The sequence below is a fragment of the Psittacula echo genome, assembly GCF_963264785.1.
Source record: "Psittacula echo genome assembly, chromosome: 4".
Taxonomy (NCBI): domain Eukaryota; kingdom Metazoa; phylum Chordata; class Aves; order Psittaciformes; family Psittacidae; genus Psittacula; species Psittacula echo.
In genome coordinates, this window is record NC_137738.1 from 108,712,925 (window position 1) to 108,731,554 (window position 18,630).

At 48.2% G+C, this 18,630-nt stretch overlaps 2 protein-coding genes across 9 annotated transcripts in view; one reads left to right on the top strand and one right to left on the bottom strand.

The window, feature by feature from the left end:
- Positions 1-1,150: 1,150 nt before the first annotated feature.
- On the bottom strand, positions 1,151-16,674 carry HADHB (hydroxyacyl-CoA dehydrogenase trifunctional multienzyme complex subunit beta). 6 transcript variants are annotated; one of them, XM_080616552.1, is made up of 16 exons: positions 16,562-16,674; positions 14,926-15,008; positions 14,521-14,562; positions 12,591-12,687; positions 11,937-11,981; positions 10,347-10,446; positions 9,051-9,138; positions 8,317-8,504; positions 7,127-7,307; positions 6,086-6,207; positions 4,522-4,601; positions 4,385-4,432; positions 3,910-3,997; positions 2,985-3,059; positions 2,351-2,515; positions 1,151-1,271 (listed from the first exon to the last, which is right to left on the bottom strand). In XM_080616552.1, exons 2-16 carry the CDS (start codon positions 14,990-14,992, stop codon positions 1,191-1,193), a joined length of 1,467 nt encoding a protein of 488 aa, XP_080472678.1. In that variant the 5' UTR covers positions 14,993-15,008; positions 16,562-16,674; the 3' UTR covers positions 1,151-1,190. The 6 variants fall into 6 exon arrangements, with proteins under 6 accessions (XP_080472678.1, XP_080472677.1, XP_080472679.1 ...); XM_080616551.1 differs by lacking the exon at positions 16,562-16,674 and adding an exon at positions 16,434-16,483; XM_080616553.1 differs by lacking the exon at positions 16,562-16,674 and adding an exon at positions 16,434-16,471 and having other exon boundaries at positions 14,926-15,083.
- HADHA (hydroxyacyl-CoA dehydrogenase trifunctional multienzyme complex subunit alpha) overlaps positions 16,646-18,630 on the top strand; it is a 28,912-nt gene continuing 26,927 nt past the window's right edge. For 2 of the 3 annotated variants that reach the window (XR_013956687.1, XM_080616549.1), the window contains exon 1: positions 16,646-16,852. Coding sequence is in view for 1 of the 3 variants with exons in the window: in XM_080616549.1 (XP_080472675.1) it covers positions 16,765-16,852 (88 nt within the window). In the remaining 2 variants the exon portion in view is untranslated. The remainder of the gene's footprint in view (positions 16,853-18,630) is intronic. The other variant, XM_080616550.1, reaches the window with a different exon arrangement.

Below are 18,630 nucleotides of genomic sequence, written 5' to 3' on the forward strand. Positions count from 1 at the left end.
GTTGGAGAAGAGAAGAGCTGGGGTCCATCTGCACCAAGGGCCAGAGAAGGAGCTCTGTAAAGGTATTCTCCATGTCCCCTCTCCCAGCTCTCTGCAGCCAACCCGCCCCGTTTGCCCCAGCACCTTCTCTGCACAGACGGGACGGACACAACAGAGCGGCTTCGCCTATGATGAGAATGGTGGTGGCAGTGAGGGTCCTGGTGCGTGGTGAGGAGGCAGGAGAGACACTGGGAGAGCAAGCGGAGGAGCAGGATGAACCTCCAGGATGAGTCACAGCCTGAAGACCAGCAGCCCTGCCCCACTGAACATGCAGGAACCCAGCCACCGCCTGCGACAGGCCACAGCACAGCCCCAGAGGTGGATTAAATCCTCCAAAAGAACTATGGAAATGAGCCTCTATGGAATAGGCAACATCCAAACAGGGCCACAGAGCTGCTTGGGCTGCCCCAGGACACAGCAACACACATTCACCTGAGCCATGGAAACATTTCACACCGTATCGGCTCACCTCCCAGCCCAAGCAGCACACAAGCCTTGGCTCCCTGCGGCAACCCCATTCACAGCTCTTCCCCAGCACAGCCACAGCACTCCCCTGGACTGGTAGTAGGGAAATCACCCCCCATGCACCCACTGCTGCAGATAGGCTGGTGTCCACATCAGCAAAGCAAGCAGCTACATGAGGTTATGTTATCTTGAAAGACACACACAGAAGGGAACAGGCCCCTTCACACCTCAACCAGGCAGTTCCTGATTGCCTCCTTTACCCACCATCCATGCAGCTACCACTTGCTCCCACAGCCACCTCCCAGTACAGGATTCCCACTGCAGCACGAGATTTCCAACCAGGAAGAAGCCAGAACCATCCAAGGTCACACCTGTCCCTTATCTCAGGTGTGCCTCCCCCACTGCTGAATCTCAACCGCGTCAGATGCTGGCAGGGTGAGATCAAGGTGCTATGAGAAGCAAGTCACCAAAATACCCTCAAAAGCATCTCCTCTTATGATTCACTGAGTCAGAGTTCAGAGCTGCCATCTCCCATTTCGGAAAGGGGTCACCTCAGAGCACATCCCCCACAGAAACCATCCCCAACCTGTGTCAGGTGAGGGAAGGAAGTCAAAAAGCCAGACTGTTTTATTTCATGATTTATTGTGGTTAACATCAGAGACACTCATTCGTTCAGAAGTGATTTGCTAATTCCAATGCTGTCCGGACATCACGCAGCAAACCTCCTCCTTCAAAACCAGGTCAGCCAACTCAGCCTGAACCCGTTCCTGAAAACAGTTGTTACTCCCCACATTAATTCCACCTCAGCCCACCGACCTCCAGTACCTTCCATTCTCCTTATTCCCAAATTCAATTCTCCATACATGGTTTTGGAATCGTCCCTCTTCTCCATGGTGGGAGAAATCCTGCTTACTAAAGAGTTGCATGAGGAATCACAGAGGTTACAAGGAGCCACAAGAGGCTAAAAGCTACCTTAACTTTTACTCTCCTGGAAGTGGAATATTTCTTAGAGTGCATTCATTAGCTGAAAATTACCAGCTGAGTAGCTAGAAGGGATTTATTTATAAAGGCCACCAAAAACCCTTTCTGAGAAGGATTGTAGGATGTTTTATTAGTGCATTGAAATGGCATTGCCAGGCACAGAATGGATGAATACCCACTCAGCAGCCCCTCGTCTCACTACTGAGGGTAAAGCTCCACTAACATCGCATGGCCCTGGAAGGAGAGAGAAAGAGAGGGAATGGTCACAGAAAAGACTAATCATCACAGACATGCTTGCGATGGGAGATGCCATCTCCCGAGCACCTTAACATAAAAGGGGAGATGAAAATCCAGCACTGGCTCACTGAGAGGATTCTGCCAACAGCAGTTTGATGGCTTTGGGACAGCAGAGCTGCTCCAGGCTGGGCAAGGAACTGGAGTACCCCCCAGACAATGCATCAGGCTGTCCCAAGGGCCAGGCTAGGAACGCCAGGACTCTTGGGATACAGAGCACCAGCTATGCCAGGTCCCTGTGGAAGTGCCACCAGTCACTGCAGCCTGCACCAGGCTCCCATTAAAAGGCCCAGAAGCTGTAGGTAGAGTCTCACCCCCATTTTTCTAGTTAAGTTCTTTCTTCTCAAGGTGAGAAGAATGACATTCACAAACCCCAACTGATGATTCTGAGCTGGGCTGGAGAGTCTCTAAAGAGGAATGAGGCAGAGGGAGCCCACTGAACAGAGCCAGAGGGTGTCAGGGACACCCAGTGCCACCTGGTGTGCCAAGACAGGATTTCACAGCACCACCAGGATCAGAAATGTGGCTATCTCTCCAGTGGGAACAGTGCCTGACCCCAGAGCATCATTACCTGCCCTCCTGCTGCACAGGCAGCAACCAGGCCGTACTGTCCTCCCTCCTTCTTCAACCTGTGGGCAGCAGTAATGACCAGCCGGCAGCCAGTGGCAGCGAAAGGATGGCCCAGTGAGAGGGAACCGCCCCAGGTATTGAACTTCTCCAGAGGAGGGGCTCCAACCTGTGAGGACACAGAGGGACACACACCATCACCTTCCTGCATGGAGACTGCTTGACCTACTCCTGACACCACCAAACCTCCGACATCCCAGGCTGCCCTACAAAGTGTCCGTTGCCATGTATAAGTGTCTGAAGACAGGACAAAGCTGTGCTAAAGGCTTTGCCACCTCACCTGTGGCCCAGCACGGATACTCCAAACTCTCAGAAAGCATGCAGGAGGACTGGCCCCCTCCCACTGTCTTTAATTCCCATCTCCAATAATTTCTATTATGACTTTAGACCTCCACCTCCTGCCGACAATGGGAATGCCATCACTCCCAGAGAAACTGCTCACATCGGGATTTGCTAACTCAGAGGGGACACAACAAAAGCCGTGCTTTGCAGCACCACACACCCTGCCGCAACAAGGGACTCAATAAATCCTAAAGTTAAACTAAACTGAAGATAAAAGTGTCCCGATTGTGTCTTACCTTTGACTTCCTGCCCATGTAGTTTTGTGCAAACCAGTCTGAATCCATAGCCTTCAGGTTAGCCAGGATCTGCCCCTGAGAGAGAGGGAGCGCAATAGTAACAAGGAGAACGGGCAGGCTCTGAAGAAAACCTATGGACCCCGCTACCAAGCGGGAGATATCCCAGGACTTGCTACAACCACTAAACTAACACAGCCAAATAAAGGCTCAGCCTGTTAATGTCAGCTCAACCTTTGCTAGAGAAAGATGCCATCCAGTAAATGAGCCACCTCACCATGGTAACACAGATTCCCAATCCAGTTAGCAGGTGATGTGGTTTCTTTCATCCAAGGGTCCTGGGGAAGTACAACTCTTTTTGTTTATATATTATTTTAGAAGAATCTGTATTCCTTTGGTGACTTCAAGCAACAAAAGCCACTCTTAGCATGGATTGTGTCCACATAAAATGTTATATATTTAAAATATATACAGTACTTCTCTTCAGACATCAGTGTAGAATTACACCTATGTACGTTTAGTGAAGGTCTTATCAAGAGCTTTCACCAACACGAAAGCAGCCACTTACAGAACAGCTTTTTTACAGCTGGAGGTATCCTTAGTGCTCCAGCTGTACCAGCTGTATTGTCGTGGTTTAAAAGCCCAGCTGGTAACTCAGAACCATGCAGCCACTCACTCACCCCCTCCTCCTTTCTCCCCCTGCTTCCGGAGGGATGGGGAGGAGAATCGAAAGCATGTAACTCCCACAGGTTGAGACAAGAACATATACCAGTAACTAAAGGTATAACACAAACCACTACTGCTGCCACAGTAATGATAAGGGAAATAACAAGGGAAGAGAATACAACAGCTCAGCACCCGACAACCGATACCCAGCCTGACCCGAACAGTGATCGGATGGGTAGTGCTTCTAGTGCTCGGTACTTACAGCAAAAGCTTCATGGAATTCAAACACATCGATATCAGCCATGGTCAGACCCGCCTTCTCCAGCACTTTGGGAGTAGCGTAGGTTGGACTGAAGAAGAGTTAAGAAGCAGAAGTCTTACATCAATATGTTTGATCGCATCATCGCTCCCTTTTTCCACAGCAACCCATGTTACATTCCTTAGATCCATGGTACAACTCTCTGCTTGTCTAACCAAAACACAACCCCAAGTAACCACTGCTAGTAACACCACAGAGATGCCTCCCAGCACATCAGGGTGGGTATGTCTGCCACAGCTGCTCTCCCACATTCACTACCCCCCCACACAAGTCACACCTAGCACACCAGCTCTCACACCTCTGCCAGAGCCTGAAGATTAACATCTCATGAGACACTTCACAAAAGAAAAGACATAATGACAAGTCAAGGCTGCTGGGCTAGTACAAACTGTTAGGCCTTTTGAACATCGGCACCTACCCCAGTAGCAGCTGGTCCTTTGGATCTTGGGACACATACACGAAATCCCTACACAGGAGAAATTCTATTAGTAACAGAAAGAGGAGATAGAAGCGAGAGCGGACTTCAGAGGCTATGCAGAGCAGGCCCTTTATTACCTTAGGTAGGCCTTTGGTTTGTAGCCCAGTGCCAGAGCCTTCTCCTCAGACATAAGCAGAACTGCCGAAGCACCATCCGTCTGAAAGAGGCAGACAAGAGTGAGGTATCTGCCTGACAAACAAGCACACCCTGCACCCAAAGGGAGCCTGACAGCCCTTCTGTAGAGCAGCTGGTAGGACAGGACCTGATGTTACCAGGGCTTCCAGGACATCCCCCTGTGTCTCCATGACTGAGTTGACAGATGGGTGTGTGGATGGAACACAACATTGGCACGCACATTGCTGAAGCGCTTCCTTACAGTCAAAACCCATACAGAGGTGCCTAAAAGCCTTTGCCAGTCTTATGGACAAGTTGGTCACCCCACCCACCTATCCACCTGGCTCCATCCCAAACCTAGAATGTAGTTCTGGGATGATACAAGATGTCACAGGCTCACCACGTTGCAAAAAATGAACATCACAGCTTTGGCACACAGTGGCCAAATTAATTTCTGGGATAACAACCTCAGCTGCCTACAGACTGGCAGCAAGAGCACACCAACAGCATTTCAGCCGTTTCTACATCAAGGCTGCAGCCTCATCAGGCTTATGCAAGTCCCCAGAACCACTAAGGAGTAAATAGCAAGCTGCTGAAAGGGCCCCAGCAGTAGTTACTTTCTTCTTTTTAAGTGTTGATCAGAAACTGTGAAACAGCCTTTTAAACACATAGAAATCTGAGAGGGCTGCATGCAGGAACAATGTAGTCACCTCAAGACCTCAGCTGGAGACTTTCAGTGGCAACCACCTTCTGCTGAGTCTCAGGAACTGGGGGGCTCAGAAACACCTCACCTGTCTGTCACAACTACCTTAAACTTCTAAAAAAAACTTCCTTTAAAAATGCTAAGGAGAGAAAAAGAAGCATATGTGGAAGAGAGCTCATCATAATGGAGAAGGATCTGGGGAGACCTTAGAACAGCTTCCAGTGCCTAAATTGGCTGACAAGAAACATGGAGAGGGACTTTTTATATGGACCGGTAGGGATAGGACAAGGGGGAATGGCTTTAACCTGACAGAGGGAAGATTTAGATGAGATCTTAGGCAGAAGCTCTTCCCTGTGAGGGTGGTGAGGCGCTGGCACAGGTTGCCCAGAGAAGCTGTGGCTGCTCCATCCCTGGCAGTGTTCAAGGCCAGGCTGGACAGGGCTTGGAGCAACCTGGTCTAGTGGAAAGTGTCCCTGCTCGTGGCAGGGGTTTGGAACTGGATGAGCTTTAAGGTCTCTTCCAACTCAAATCACTCTATGATTTAAAAATAAAAAAAAAAAAAAAAAAAAGATTGCCTCATGAAAACTGATTCATCAAAAATGTATGCTGAATCCTCATGAGGCAGCTACAGAAAGCAAACAGGTTAAGACAGACCAAAGCTTCTGGGGTTTAGTTACTCATTTAAAAACAAAAAAATCCAAGTTCACCAAAGGAGAAAATTCTTTCCCACAGGTTACAGCAGCTTGATCTACATGCCTGTGTGAGGCAGAGGGTAACCTGGAGAGTTTTCCCCCTAGGCTAACAGCGATGGGAACATGCATTACCAGGAAGGAGGAGTTAGCAGGTGTGACGGTTCCGTAGGGCTTGACAAAAGCTGGCTTCAGCTTGCCCATCTGCTCCAATGAGGAAGGACGGATCCCGTTATCTTTGGTAACTGTTTCTTTGCCTGTTGACAAAAAATAAAAAGCATTATTTCAACTATGAAAGTCAGCAACACACATGAATTTGCACATCAAATGTGTGTGTCATTGTGTCTGTGGCAGGGGAATTCAGAAAATTGCTTTTTATGACAAGTGGGAGAAGGGAAAAAAAAAGGAAAGTCCATTAATCAATTTATGGTATTACCATAAATTCCCAATTTTAGTATAAAGATCATAACCAACAGTCTACAAAAGTAAGGTCTTTCTAGGAAACTAATTATGGTGCAAAAGCGCCCCAAATGAGCAGGTATCATAGAATCACAGAATGGTTTGGGTTGGAAGAGACCCTAAAGCTCATTCAGTTCCAATCCCCTACAATGGGCAGTGACACCTTCCACTAGACCAGGTTGCTCCAAGCCTTGTCCAACCTGGCCTTGAACACTGCCAGGGATGGGCAGCCACAGTTTCTCTGGGCAACCTGTGCCAGGGCCTCACCAATCTCACAGTGAGGATCTTCTTCCTAATATGAGGAATTTGAACCAACTGGGTAGGAAGTTGGTCTCAGCTCTTCCTACCCAGTCCCTGATTCAGTAGACTGAGATTTTACTGGATTTTCTATTTGTTGTTTATAGCTTGGCATATAAAGATGGGTTCTCTCGCCTGACTGGAAGAGCAGGGGGATTCTTGGTTCCACTATCCTGATTTTCCATGCTCTATCACCCCATCAGCATGGATACGAGGTGAGTGCGACAAAATTTAGATGCGTAAGGATATGTTTAGATATGTGCGTTTAGAAACATGCTCTTATGTCAGTAGTTTTCCTGGGAGAAACAGCAGAGAGTTAAAATCCATATTGGATACACAGAACATTATGAATCTCCTTTTCTAAATAAAGTATTTCTTCATTGGACTAGTGCATGCTAGCAATGAAATGTGCAGTTTTACCTGGCACTTTGAAGGGTACCACATCCACTAGCATCCCTCCATCCTGGGCTTTCTTAGCTAGTGTGTGTGAACGGAGGGCATATTCATCCTGCTCCAAACGGGATATGGCAAAGGCAGCAGCCAAACGATCAGCAGAGTGCCCCATGGTCTCGCTGGTGGAGAACTCTGCCACAGCTGGAAGCTACAGAACAGAAAAATTAAAGTTAGCAATCATAAACACCCATCCCTGGGCAGTTATATGGAGTTCAAATGTTGGCTGATCATAGAATCCTAGAATACCAGGTGGGAAGGGACCAGACATTTCTGGCTAAGGTGAAACACCACATCCTGAGATCTTAAAACTCCTTGTCAAATACCTCCTTGAGCAAAACCAGGTGATTTCAGCTTAGTTTTTATTCTTCCAGCAGCACACAAGAAATCCCTGCATGCATTTAAGCCTGCAATTTTTATATCTACTCGGACTTTGGATCTCTGCTGTGTGTACATTGTGCTTCCTGCGCTCCTGCTAAAGGCAGCCCAGACACAAGCAGTCTTATTGTGGTGAGGAGGGAAGCGCTTTCCCTTCCCATCTTCACCATGTTGTAATTCACCTCTCTCATGACCTCTGAGACAGAAAAGAGTGGCTCCCTCTGTAGCAGAGTCCTGACACCAATTAACCATCAGACTCCTGTGCCCAAATATGGGAGCTAAACACATGCAGTACCTGGCAGGACTTGGCCAGGAACAGTAGTCATAAAGGCATATTTAAGGTGCATTAATCAAACAGTTTTATTAATACACTGAGGATATTCCTCTCTGATATTAAGCACATTACCTCTATTACCTAATAAAGTTCTTCTGACCCTTTAGGACCCCTGTAAAAGTTTTATATTTATGGGGAAAAGCTTCTGCTTCTTTAGTTTCCCAGCACAGTTTGTCTAGGAGTTGAAGAAGGAAGGAGGTTTTGAAAGATGGTAGGCTTACTGAAGACCAACATGTAAGAAGACAAAGACAGGAATGCTATGAGATGCATTAATCAACTGCAGGTTTAACCCAAAGTACAGGACAAAGATCCAATACAGGCAAACCACAGGCAACCACCTTTTTAAATCCTCTCTGCTGGGGCTAAATAAATTACCTAAGCCAACCTGTTTTGCACCTCCATGAGAAACAGTTTAGCTGAGTATCTTAATGCCTGAAAAAAAGATTACCTCAGGAGCAAAGTAGTCGGGGCGAATTTTGGAAATCAGGGCGAGCTTTTGGCCCAAGGTCTTGGCTCGGTTAAGAGTCAGCATTGTCTTCCTCATCTTCCTACTGTGCCGAATGGGAACATCTGACATTAACTCCACACCCCCTGCTACAACGACATCGCACTGTCCAGCTGCAATCATACCCACGCCTGCAGAACGAGACAGAGTTGCCTGTGAGAGCTGCAGGGAGAAGTGACACTGACCCATTAATGCCTTGGATAATACATTTTATTTCCTTTAGCCTCTGGCTTTGGCCAGGTTATACAACTCTGCTTCAGTGACTGAACGGGCTGCACAGACATTTTCTGAATCATACTACTTTTGAAACTTTGCTTCCACTTCTGTCTGTCACACAGAGCAGTTGGGAGAAGAACACACCCAGCATTCTGAGACCAGGTCTCAATTTATTTTTCTCTGTTTAGATGAAAGGTGAACTTCCAGATCATGATGCAGCCTTTGCCTCCCAAGCTATCACCGTCACTGAGCAGGGACTACTGCTGAATGCAAAAGCTATGAAGCTGCTGGCAGGTCTACAGCAGACATCCAATTCATAGAATATTTTGTTGGTTTTTGAACAAAAAAGCATTCTTCAGATGCTTACTTATACACATGAAGCACTGCAAGTTAGATGCAGGATGTAGAGGAGTTGCTGAGCTCCTCCTCAAACCCACAGCTTGTTCTTCCAGCCAACATACCTGTGGTCATAGCCTGGTTTGAAGAAATGCAAGCCATGGTGACTGTATGGGCTGGAGTTTTGTCAGAGAAACCAGCTCCCAAGGCAGCCTATGAGCAACAAAGACTGGCTGTTAAAACCTGCACCTTTTGCTCCACAGGTCAGAGCTACCTTCTGCCCAGCAACACACCTTTCCAGACTAAGCTGAAAATAAGCACATTGAAGTTTCATTCAGCCAGTCCCTGCAGCCGCTCATTCCCTCCCCAGATGCTGGGAACAGGAGGAGATGGCAGCTGCCCAGGCTCTCAATTGCATTATGCAGATAGTCGCTGCCCCCCCCACTAATAAAGAGACAAACTAATCACAACTTCACACCACACAGTTTGAATTTTCCAACTACTTGACATCATTTTTGCTTCAGCTTATTTGCTTAAGGCAACACGTGAAAGGATTTTACATCCCTCAGTACAAGGCACCGTGAGTCATTTTGCACAGAACAGAAAACATTTCCTACAGTTCAGAATGCAGCATCTTACTTGACCCAACTGAGAGCACAGCCGCGCACTGCAGAACTGCTCCCAGCAAGACCTGCCTCAGCTGAGACGTGGCCAACTAGTTTAAAGTTCAACAGTTGTTCCCAAGTTAAAATTATACCGCAGCCTCATCTGACTGGCACATGACCAAAGCAAGTATTTGCATATACAAGGGTAAAATGGAACTGGAGAGCTTCACAATGGCCTCTTTACAGCCCAGGTTACATCATGGTTTTGTCCAGTTGCAGAGAACAACAGCAGAGGTTCGAGGTTACAGAAAAATCACATGCCACCTCTGTAACATTACTTCAGGGGAGTATAATATGCATGTATAATATGTGAATTTTGTTTTCTGACTGCCAACGAAAAGAGCAGCTAAGCTACTCCCTTTCAAATCACTCAAGAGCCTCATCTAATGGCCAAGTAAAATAAATAAATACCAAAATACCACAGTAAAGCAATCTATCACAGCACACTCTGGCCCTTCCAAGTACCTCAGGCAAGGCAGCATTTGAGTCCCATTGGTAGTTAAAAGCTGAGTGATCAACAGTCCTTAACAAAACCTTCCCCTTCAGGGAAGAATCAAGCATTAAAATATATTGGTCTAAGGCAGATTTCAACAGGAGACAGGATCCCACACAGTTATTTGACAGACAGAGCTGCCCAAGTCTCAAATCACATTTAAATGAACAATAATACTGGAATTTTCTTTTTTGCAAGCATTTGTCATCTTCATACTAGCAGCAGCAATCAGAATCACAGGGGAAATGCTGCACATAACCCACCTCTCTGGCCACGTTACTTGTTTTCACCTCCTGGATAACTGTGCCATAAACAATGTAGTCCACAATATCCCTTGGGACACTGGTCCGGTTCAGTAACCCCCTAAGAAGATTACAACAAACAATATTTGCATCACATAAGCAATAAACTTATCGCAGCCCTCAGACATCCCCTTTCCAGCAGCTTAGCTGGAGAACAGTGCAACAACAGAGCCACGTCAGGAGGAAATCCTGTGTTTATCTGTACTTAATGAAAATGTAACTGACTACAGACTGCAAGTAATCATGGCAATAATATCACTACAAATGATTACAGAATTTTATGAAAACAACTACACTACACCCTCGCCCCTCCCTAAAATGGTTGTTAGTATTTTCCCCAATTTGGGGTATTCTGACATCAAAATTAAAGGAAGAGGGCTTTAAGAGATAATAAAGCAAATTAACTTTGATGTAGGAACACATAAAACTGCAATAAAGGTGCACAGAAAAAATAAGCAATGTGAAAAGTATTAGAAAACATATTGTATGATTTGACAGAAGAACTCAACAAACAGGCCAGCACAGCAAATCCCACTGCCAGCAGCGATTTGAGGCCCCTAGGATTCAAACTTGTTTTCATGTACTACATGTTCTACTACTTGTTTTCATGTACTACAAAATACCAAAGAAAGATGAAACTAAAGGCACTCGAAACCTAGACTCCTAGAATGGTTTGGGTTAGAAGGGACCTAAAAGGTCACCTAGTCCAACTCTCCTGCCACAGGCAGGAATACCTTCCACTAGACCAGGATGCTCCAAGCCCTGTCCAACCTGGTGTTGAACACTGTCAGGGATGGGGCAGGCACAGCTTCTCTGGGCACCCTGTGCCAGGGCCTCACCACCCTCACAGGGAAGAGCTTCTGCCTAAGAGCTCATGTAAATCTCCCCTTGGTCAGTTTAAAGCCACTCCCCTTTTTCCTGCAGCACACTAAAACCCCATCATCCAGGGCACAGGCCTCACATGTGACTAACACAGTGCCTGTTAACCAAATCAGCATTTTCCTTGGGCCTCGAAATCTCCTTCCCCATGCACCCAGTAAAGCCTCCTCTCATTTTAACAGCACTTTGCCTTGCTCCCCAACCAACCAAACTCACAGCTAATGGCCTACAGGTTTTGTCAAATCACTCCAGAATGGAAGAGACAGGCAAGATTATAGAATCTGCTTGTTATTCTTGTTGCCATTTAGTTTTCTCTAAATGGCAGGGGTTTTTTTCAGGTTGTTTTTCCCATGAGTTATAAGTACACCTCAACAGACAGTAGCTATGATCTCTGTATTTAGGAAACTACAGAGTTCAAATTAACTAAAATTTGCCAAGTAGGAGAACAATATCAACTCTTTGTAACAAGACACTTTAGAGCACAAGTCTGTTGTAAGCCCTACTGCTTAAGCTACCTATGAAGGTTGTGGTGGACCATGAAAAATGAAGTGCCTGGATGGTTTTGTTTAGAGACAAAGCTAGAGCCTTGGCTTTCAAATCTGTTGAAGCTACTGTACCAACACTGGGACCCCAACGAGTTTTCTGGGCCCTTCAACTATTTTATTTACTTACTGCAGTGCTGCTCTTGCTAGGTCATGTGGCATAAGATCCACGTACCTGGAAGTTAGAGGAGAACATACTTAGGGGTGTCAGAAACCAATTCAGAGGTCTACTTCACTGCAGTAAGCACACATCAGCAGCAAAGAGCCAGTGACATGCCAGAAATGCTCTACTGCACTCATAATCAAACAGTTCATAACCCAGGTTGTGAAGACTCTATATAGGCCACCAGGTAATTGCTGTACTAAAAACATTGAAAAACAGCACTAACAGAATAAATACTCTGTCCATCCTAAGAGCTAGGTCTGGTCTTAATTCAGTTAGGAATCTGGTGGCATAACAGTCTAGGAAGAGTCTACAGCAGACTCTGCACATGTCCTGCAATTCTGTGAAATGCATTGCTTTATCTGCTATAGATTCATCAACAGCTTCTTCTAGACATGCAGCATAAATCCTCACTCAGAACTCATACACATGGACAATCTTCTTCAGACCATGTTTTTTCATTAGCCTAAGCTGGAATAACCACAGCAGCCTGACTTACTGCCTCCTCAATACCTTTAGGCATAATAACTACATTAAAATGAACAAGTCAGCCAACTCTTTTCACAGAAAAGAATATACTATTAATCAAGTCAGCATTTATCTTCTTATTTTCATACTTACGTGGTGCCAGACTGCAAAAATGGAATACGGACACCCTCCACCACAACAATATTCTTCACACCATTTTTGGCTAAGGTCTTCTTACTCTTAGGCTGGACTAGTAAGAGAAAAGCAATGTTAACAAGAATACCAGCAAGCTTAAATTAAGACCCTGTAAAAAGTACTACAAAACTAGGGAAATTAGTCTCTTTTGGTGAGTAAGCCATTAGCAGAATAGGTAGGTCACCTGGCTGTAATCTTGTCTCTGGCTAATTATGTAATCTGTGAAAAAAGATTTAACAGCATTCCCCATCAGCAGATGGTACATCCCTCATCAGCAGATTCATCTGCAGCTACACTGACGCAACGGTACTGCTCTCTAGGCACCTAACTCCCAGTCTCTGCTACCACTGACAAGAATAATGCATGAAGCAACACCTCTGAAAATGTTGCACAGCTTACAGTACAAATGACGCAGGCCGAATTCAAAGTCTGAATAAGATCTCTTGCTTGGGGAGTAGCAAGAACTGCAAAGGGCAACCTACCTTCCACAGTAACCACCTATGTGCGTGCTCTTGCTGCATGGTAAAGGTGAGAAGGTGAGATGATTCAAGGGAAATCAAAATACAGCTCAAGAAGTTAACTAACTTTCACTCTCAGAGGAAAGCATTAAAAAGAGTAGTGTGTATAGTTGCTGTGGGTAACTTGCTACTTCTCCATAAGGTGTCCAAGCACCTCAGGTTCAAGTTAAAGCATGTCACGACACAGTGTTGCTCAACAGGCCACTGCCAGAACTCTTCTGGAGTGATAATTAACAAGGAGTTTAATGAGAATGTACTAATGCAATCAGGCCTGCATATCTTAGCGAGCGTATATGGCAGCATGGGGGCAGTTTCTTTTCCAAGCAGGAAAAGGATGGAGACACATAAAAGCAAATTAAGTGCAGCTAAATACTTTGCTTAAGGAAGTGAGGATGGAACTCTGACACTGCTCTTGGTTCTCTGTGTAAAGCCAAGAAGACGATGGGGAGCTACTGTCTAGGCCTGTTTCCAAAACCCACCCAGCTTAGAGTATGTCACCTGAGCAACAACCCCCAGTGAACCCCAGAATGCTGGATCACCCCAGCCACTAGCTAAGGGCCACAGCTAAAAACCTGTGTAACCGCGTGTGCTGAGCAGCTCTGACAAAACCTGAGCCTCTTACTGGTCTTGCTGGAGTCCAAAGCTAATTCCACAAGCTTCTCCTTGTCATGGACAATCTCCTCCCCTCTGGGTAAGTGATCTGCTTGTGCCCAGACGGATTTTACACTCTGAGCTTAGCATCTCAGTTTAAGTTCTAGAAATAGCAAACTGACAGGTGATGATGGGGCTGAGCTCTGGACTGGGCAGAGCTGCTGAGAATGAGCAGTATGCAGAGGCTGAGAGTATTCTGCTGCAAACAACAGTTTACCTGCAATTTTACTTATTTGCAGCTTTTGTGGAGCACTAAGACTACTTACAGAATCATAGAATGGTTTGGGTTGGAAAAGACCTTAAAGCTCATCCAGTTCCAACCCCCCCTGCCTTAGGCAGGGACACCTTCCACTAGAGCAGGTTGCTCCAAGCCTTGTCCAACCTGGCCTTGAACACTGCCAGGGATGGGGCAGCCACAGCTCCTCTGGGCAACCTGTGACAGGGCCTCATCACTCTAGCAGGGAAGAACTTCTGCCTAATCTCTAACCTAAATCTCCTTTCTGTCAGTTTAAAGCCATTCCCCCTTGTCCCATTGCTATGCACCCTTGCCAAAGCACCTCCCCAGTTTTCTTGTCGGCCCCTGGTCCTCCCGGAGCCTTAAGGCAGTCTGCACTGCACTTCTGAGATTTAGGTAGAATGAGACTCTGAAAAAGGACGCAGCTTTAAAAATCATCTCCTCTAGCACAGACCCACTGAGATTCCTGGTGGTTTAACTTTACCTGCTGCTTGTAACGGCAAAGAACAGCTGAGTGATCGAACAACTGAAAAACGAGAAACAAAAAAATAGGGCATGTCAAACCTGAAACGTTTAAAAACATTTCTAGTTTCTGTAAGAACTGTTCGAAACATATGATAAGGTCATAGTAAGACAACTGCACCTAAACACCCCTGAGGTATTTTTTAGTTTGCTCACAAAACTAAGACAGTTCATATTACATGATGTTCCTCCCACACCTAATGTGGGAACTGACAAATATGACAACACTGAATTACTTTTAAAGAAGTCATCTCTATGATGACAACAGAACAGAGATTCAGATACAGCATCTGTCCCAACCCCAACACTTAAACCAGAACTGTATGACCTCCCAAGTCAAGCTTTCCATAAATGTAAAGATACTTACAGCCCCTGGCAGCCCATGCTGAGGAAGCAGGGAGGTTCCTGATGGCGTAGGTCAGCATGCAACTCATTTTGCTATCTAGAGAGCTGGAGAAAGGCTGGTATTAGTCCAATCTGGTCAATTCAGAATAGTTTCAAACAATCTGCCTGCTTCACACAGAGCTAAAAAGTGAAGAAACAGAAGACACTCTGAGGGCAGCAGCTGGGAGAATTACTTCCTTCTGCACTTTCTGAATGCACGAAGAGCCTGGCTTATGACCGTGGCCTTCAAATGTTCCTGTAAATAGTCACCTCCACAGTGACCCAGCACTATATGAACAGCAGCTGGCGCAGTTTTCAATTCCCCTCCCAGTAACTGTTTCACCTCTTCTCTACTGGAAAATTGTCCAAGTGCCTGGCTAATCTTACTGCCAGTGTGACTCTCCTGACACGCTCTCCTTGGCACATTATGCCACTACCCCTCGTTTTAACCTCAATAACTTCTGCTGTGTATCCCCACGGGAAGCAGAATGAGTTGGTACCTTTTCCCAAAGCTCATTCCAAAATAGAGTTTTTCCTACAAAAAGATCCTTATCTGAAGTTCATCAGCAGAGATCTAGAAAACAGACTTTCTCACTGCCATCCTTCTCTGGATCAGTTCTCTGCCACAGCACTCTTCCTCCACATGTGCCAGGCTTCCTCCCCACACCATGCTGAAGATTTTCAGAGAATCACAGAATGGTTTGCATTAGAAAGGACCTTAAAGCTCATCCAGTTCCAACCCCCTGCCACAGGGGGCAGGGACACCTTCCACTGGACCAGGATGCTCCAAGACCCGTCCAACCTGGCCTTGAACACTGCCAGGGATGGGGCAGCCACAGCTTCTCTGGGCACCCTGTGCCAGGGCCTCACCACCCTCACAGGGAACAACTTCTTCCTAAAATCTTATCTCAATCTTCCCTCTGTCAGGTTAAAGCCATTCCCCTTGTCCTGTCCCTACAGGCCCTTGTCTAAAGCCCCTCTCCAGCTTTCTTGTCAGCCGCTCTGGGCACTAGAAGCTGCTCTAAGGTCTTCCTGGAGCCTTCTCTTCTCCAGGTTGAACAAACCCAAATCTCTGCCCAACCAACAGAACTGGTCCTCTCCAGGTTCCCAAACCAGACGCACTACCGCACAGCCGCTCTCCTCGCAGTGCTCTCGCTGACCTCCCCCGTCCCACGCTCTGTCCCCCGCGCTCTCAGAAGCCAGCTGCTCCCCAGCATCCCGAAGCGCCCTCCACACGCAAAAGGAACCTGGCCAAGGCTTTCCACCCCACGCAGAGCCCGGACCCACGACGCACCCACTCCTCAGCCACGAACACCCCACTCACTCACCGGACACCCCGAAACTCAGCAACAACCACACATACACACCTGTCCCTCACATACAGCACAGCTACAGCCCCCTCCACCGGGGGCGGGGACACACAACATCACACGATACCACACAACAACACATTTGACCCAATCCCCGACCGCCCCACACACACACGCTCACCTCCGCCCGCACTACCACTACCACCACCACCGCGCCGCCACTCACTAAGGACCCCGCGCTCGCCCCACCCTCTGGCCAGCACACCAGCCACCCGCCTGAGGAATTCCACCTATCCCATAGCCCCTTACCCGAGCTCTCCCGCCCGCCGTTCCCGCTCGGTACATAACAGAAACGTCCGAGACCAAGCGCTGAGCGGCGAAGAGAGAGGAAGGTGGGAGCCGGCGGTGGCGGAGCGGACAGGCAGCTCCTAAGGCAGCCGCGGGCAGGGCGGGGACGGCGCGGCCAAGCCCCAGAGCGGCCTCTCCCTCATTCGACCTAGCGCGCAGGAAAGATGGCGGCCGCGGTGCGTGCTATCGGCAGCCTGGGGCGCTTCACGGCGGCCGCCAAGTACAGCCCGTCCTGCCGCCCACCGCCCGCGGGTGAGACGGGGCCCCGCGGCGGCTGCTGCCGCCTCCCGCGCCGGGAGGACGGGCGCGGCGGCGGGGGAGTGGGCGCGGTCTCTCGGGGTGGGGTGCTTTCCCATGAGGGTGGTGGTGCGGGGCGCGGTGTCCCAGAGGGGGGCACGCGTGAGGACGGGCCTGTGATGGGGCGCGTCTGCGGCTGGGCAGGGCAGGGTGTCGTGGGGTGGGGGTCACCGGGCGGTGCGGCCTCGGTGTCAGCGGGGAGCGGCTGCGAGAAACGGGCTGTTACCGGGGAGGGGTGTCTGAGGTACGGGTGGGGGGCGTTCCGGTCTCCGCCGCAGGTGTGAGGTGGGGCTGCCGCCGCGGAGCTCTCCCTGTGTCTCATGCCAGGGTGTTTTCCCCGCGGCCCGTGAATCGCGCAGGAGGATCTCTGACATGTCCATATCCCCTTCCAAGGTTTCCCCAGGGCACGTGTCCGTGCTTCCGTGTCTTGGCGACCCACCGCGGTGTGGGGGTGCGCCCACGTGGGAGATATTCTCATGCCTGTCCCCAAGGCAGGCTTGTCTTTGTGTGCTCTGCCATGGTTCCCATACCTTGCACAGGGGTACCTTTTAGGAATCCATCTGTGGCCTTGGGGAGGGGGATCCTGTGACCCTGCTTTAGTGAGAGGCAGGATTATCCTCGGTGTATGAACTGATCCTCAGGGAAAGAGCGTCCTTGTCTCCATGTGTGCGTGTTCCCGATGCCCCTGAGGGGGAGAATGTCCCCATGTCCTTGGGTGTCTGGATCTTGAGGCTGTCCTCCAGGCATACAGGTGTGTCTATGGGAAGGGGGGATCCCGTATGGGTGGGATGCCTCCAGGCATATCAGCATCTCCATGCATGCCAGGATCTGGCTTTACTTTGCTATACAGATGTCTCAGCTGTTGGCTAATGCTCCTTTGTGATCTGCCAACCTGGGTAGAGTCTAGGCACTCTCCTTGTTTGCAGTGCTGGGTCGAAGTGCTTCATTGCAGAGCCTCCAGAGCTGGAAGGCACTGTTTGCCCCTAGGAAGGCTGAAGGGCAAGGCTGAGAGCCGTTGGGAAGCAGTTCTTGTTTCTGTGCTTTGAAACCTGGCAGTGTTTTGTTTAAGCCTAATACCTGTCCTACATGCAGTGTTGAGCGAGTTTGTACATGAGCCGGCTGCTCCAGGAGCAGGGTGCTGCGATAGATTAACAAGCAGAACTGTTTCAGTGTGTTTAAAGGGTCAGTACAAAGAAGACAGAAAGTCCTTTTACAGGGAGTCCCATGGAAAAGACAAGGGTTGATGGGCACAAATTCTCCTGGGGGTATCCCAACTGGACACAAGGGGAAAATTTTTCACCATGGGAACAACCAGCTATTGGAATAATCTCCCAGGGAAGTGGTGACTCCCCAGTGTTGGACACTGTTAAGGTTCAGCTGGACAGGGTGCTGGGCCATCTAGTCTAGGTCATGCTTTGCCTAGAGAAGTTGAACCAGCTGATCTTTGAGGTCCCTTACAACCTGGGATTCTAGGAGTCTGTGAAGTGTGGCAGCTTCAGGCTGTTATTTGTTGGACTCCTTGTTACAACTGACAAAATTCTTCGTCACAAACAGTCCCAGAGCTGAGATGGAGGCGCTGTCACTTGCCCTAATTAGCAGCATTGCTCTGCTGTAACAAAGTGTTTGTTAAACTGGATGCAAACCTCGCCAAGGCAGGCCAAAGAGTATGCAAAAGGCAGCAAGCAGGCAGAAGACTGTGAGCTGAGAGCTGGCTGTACCTGCTGAGCCACATG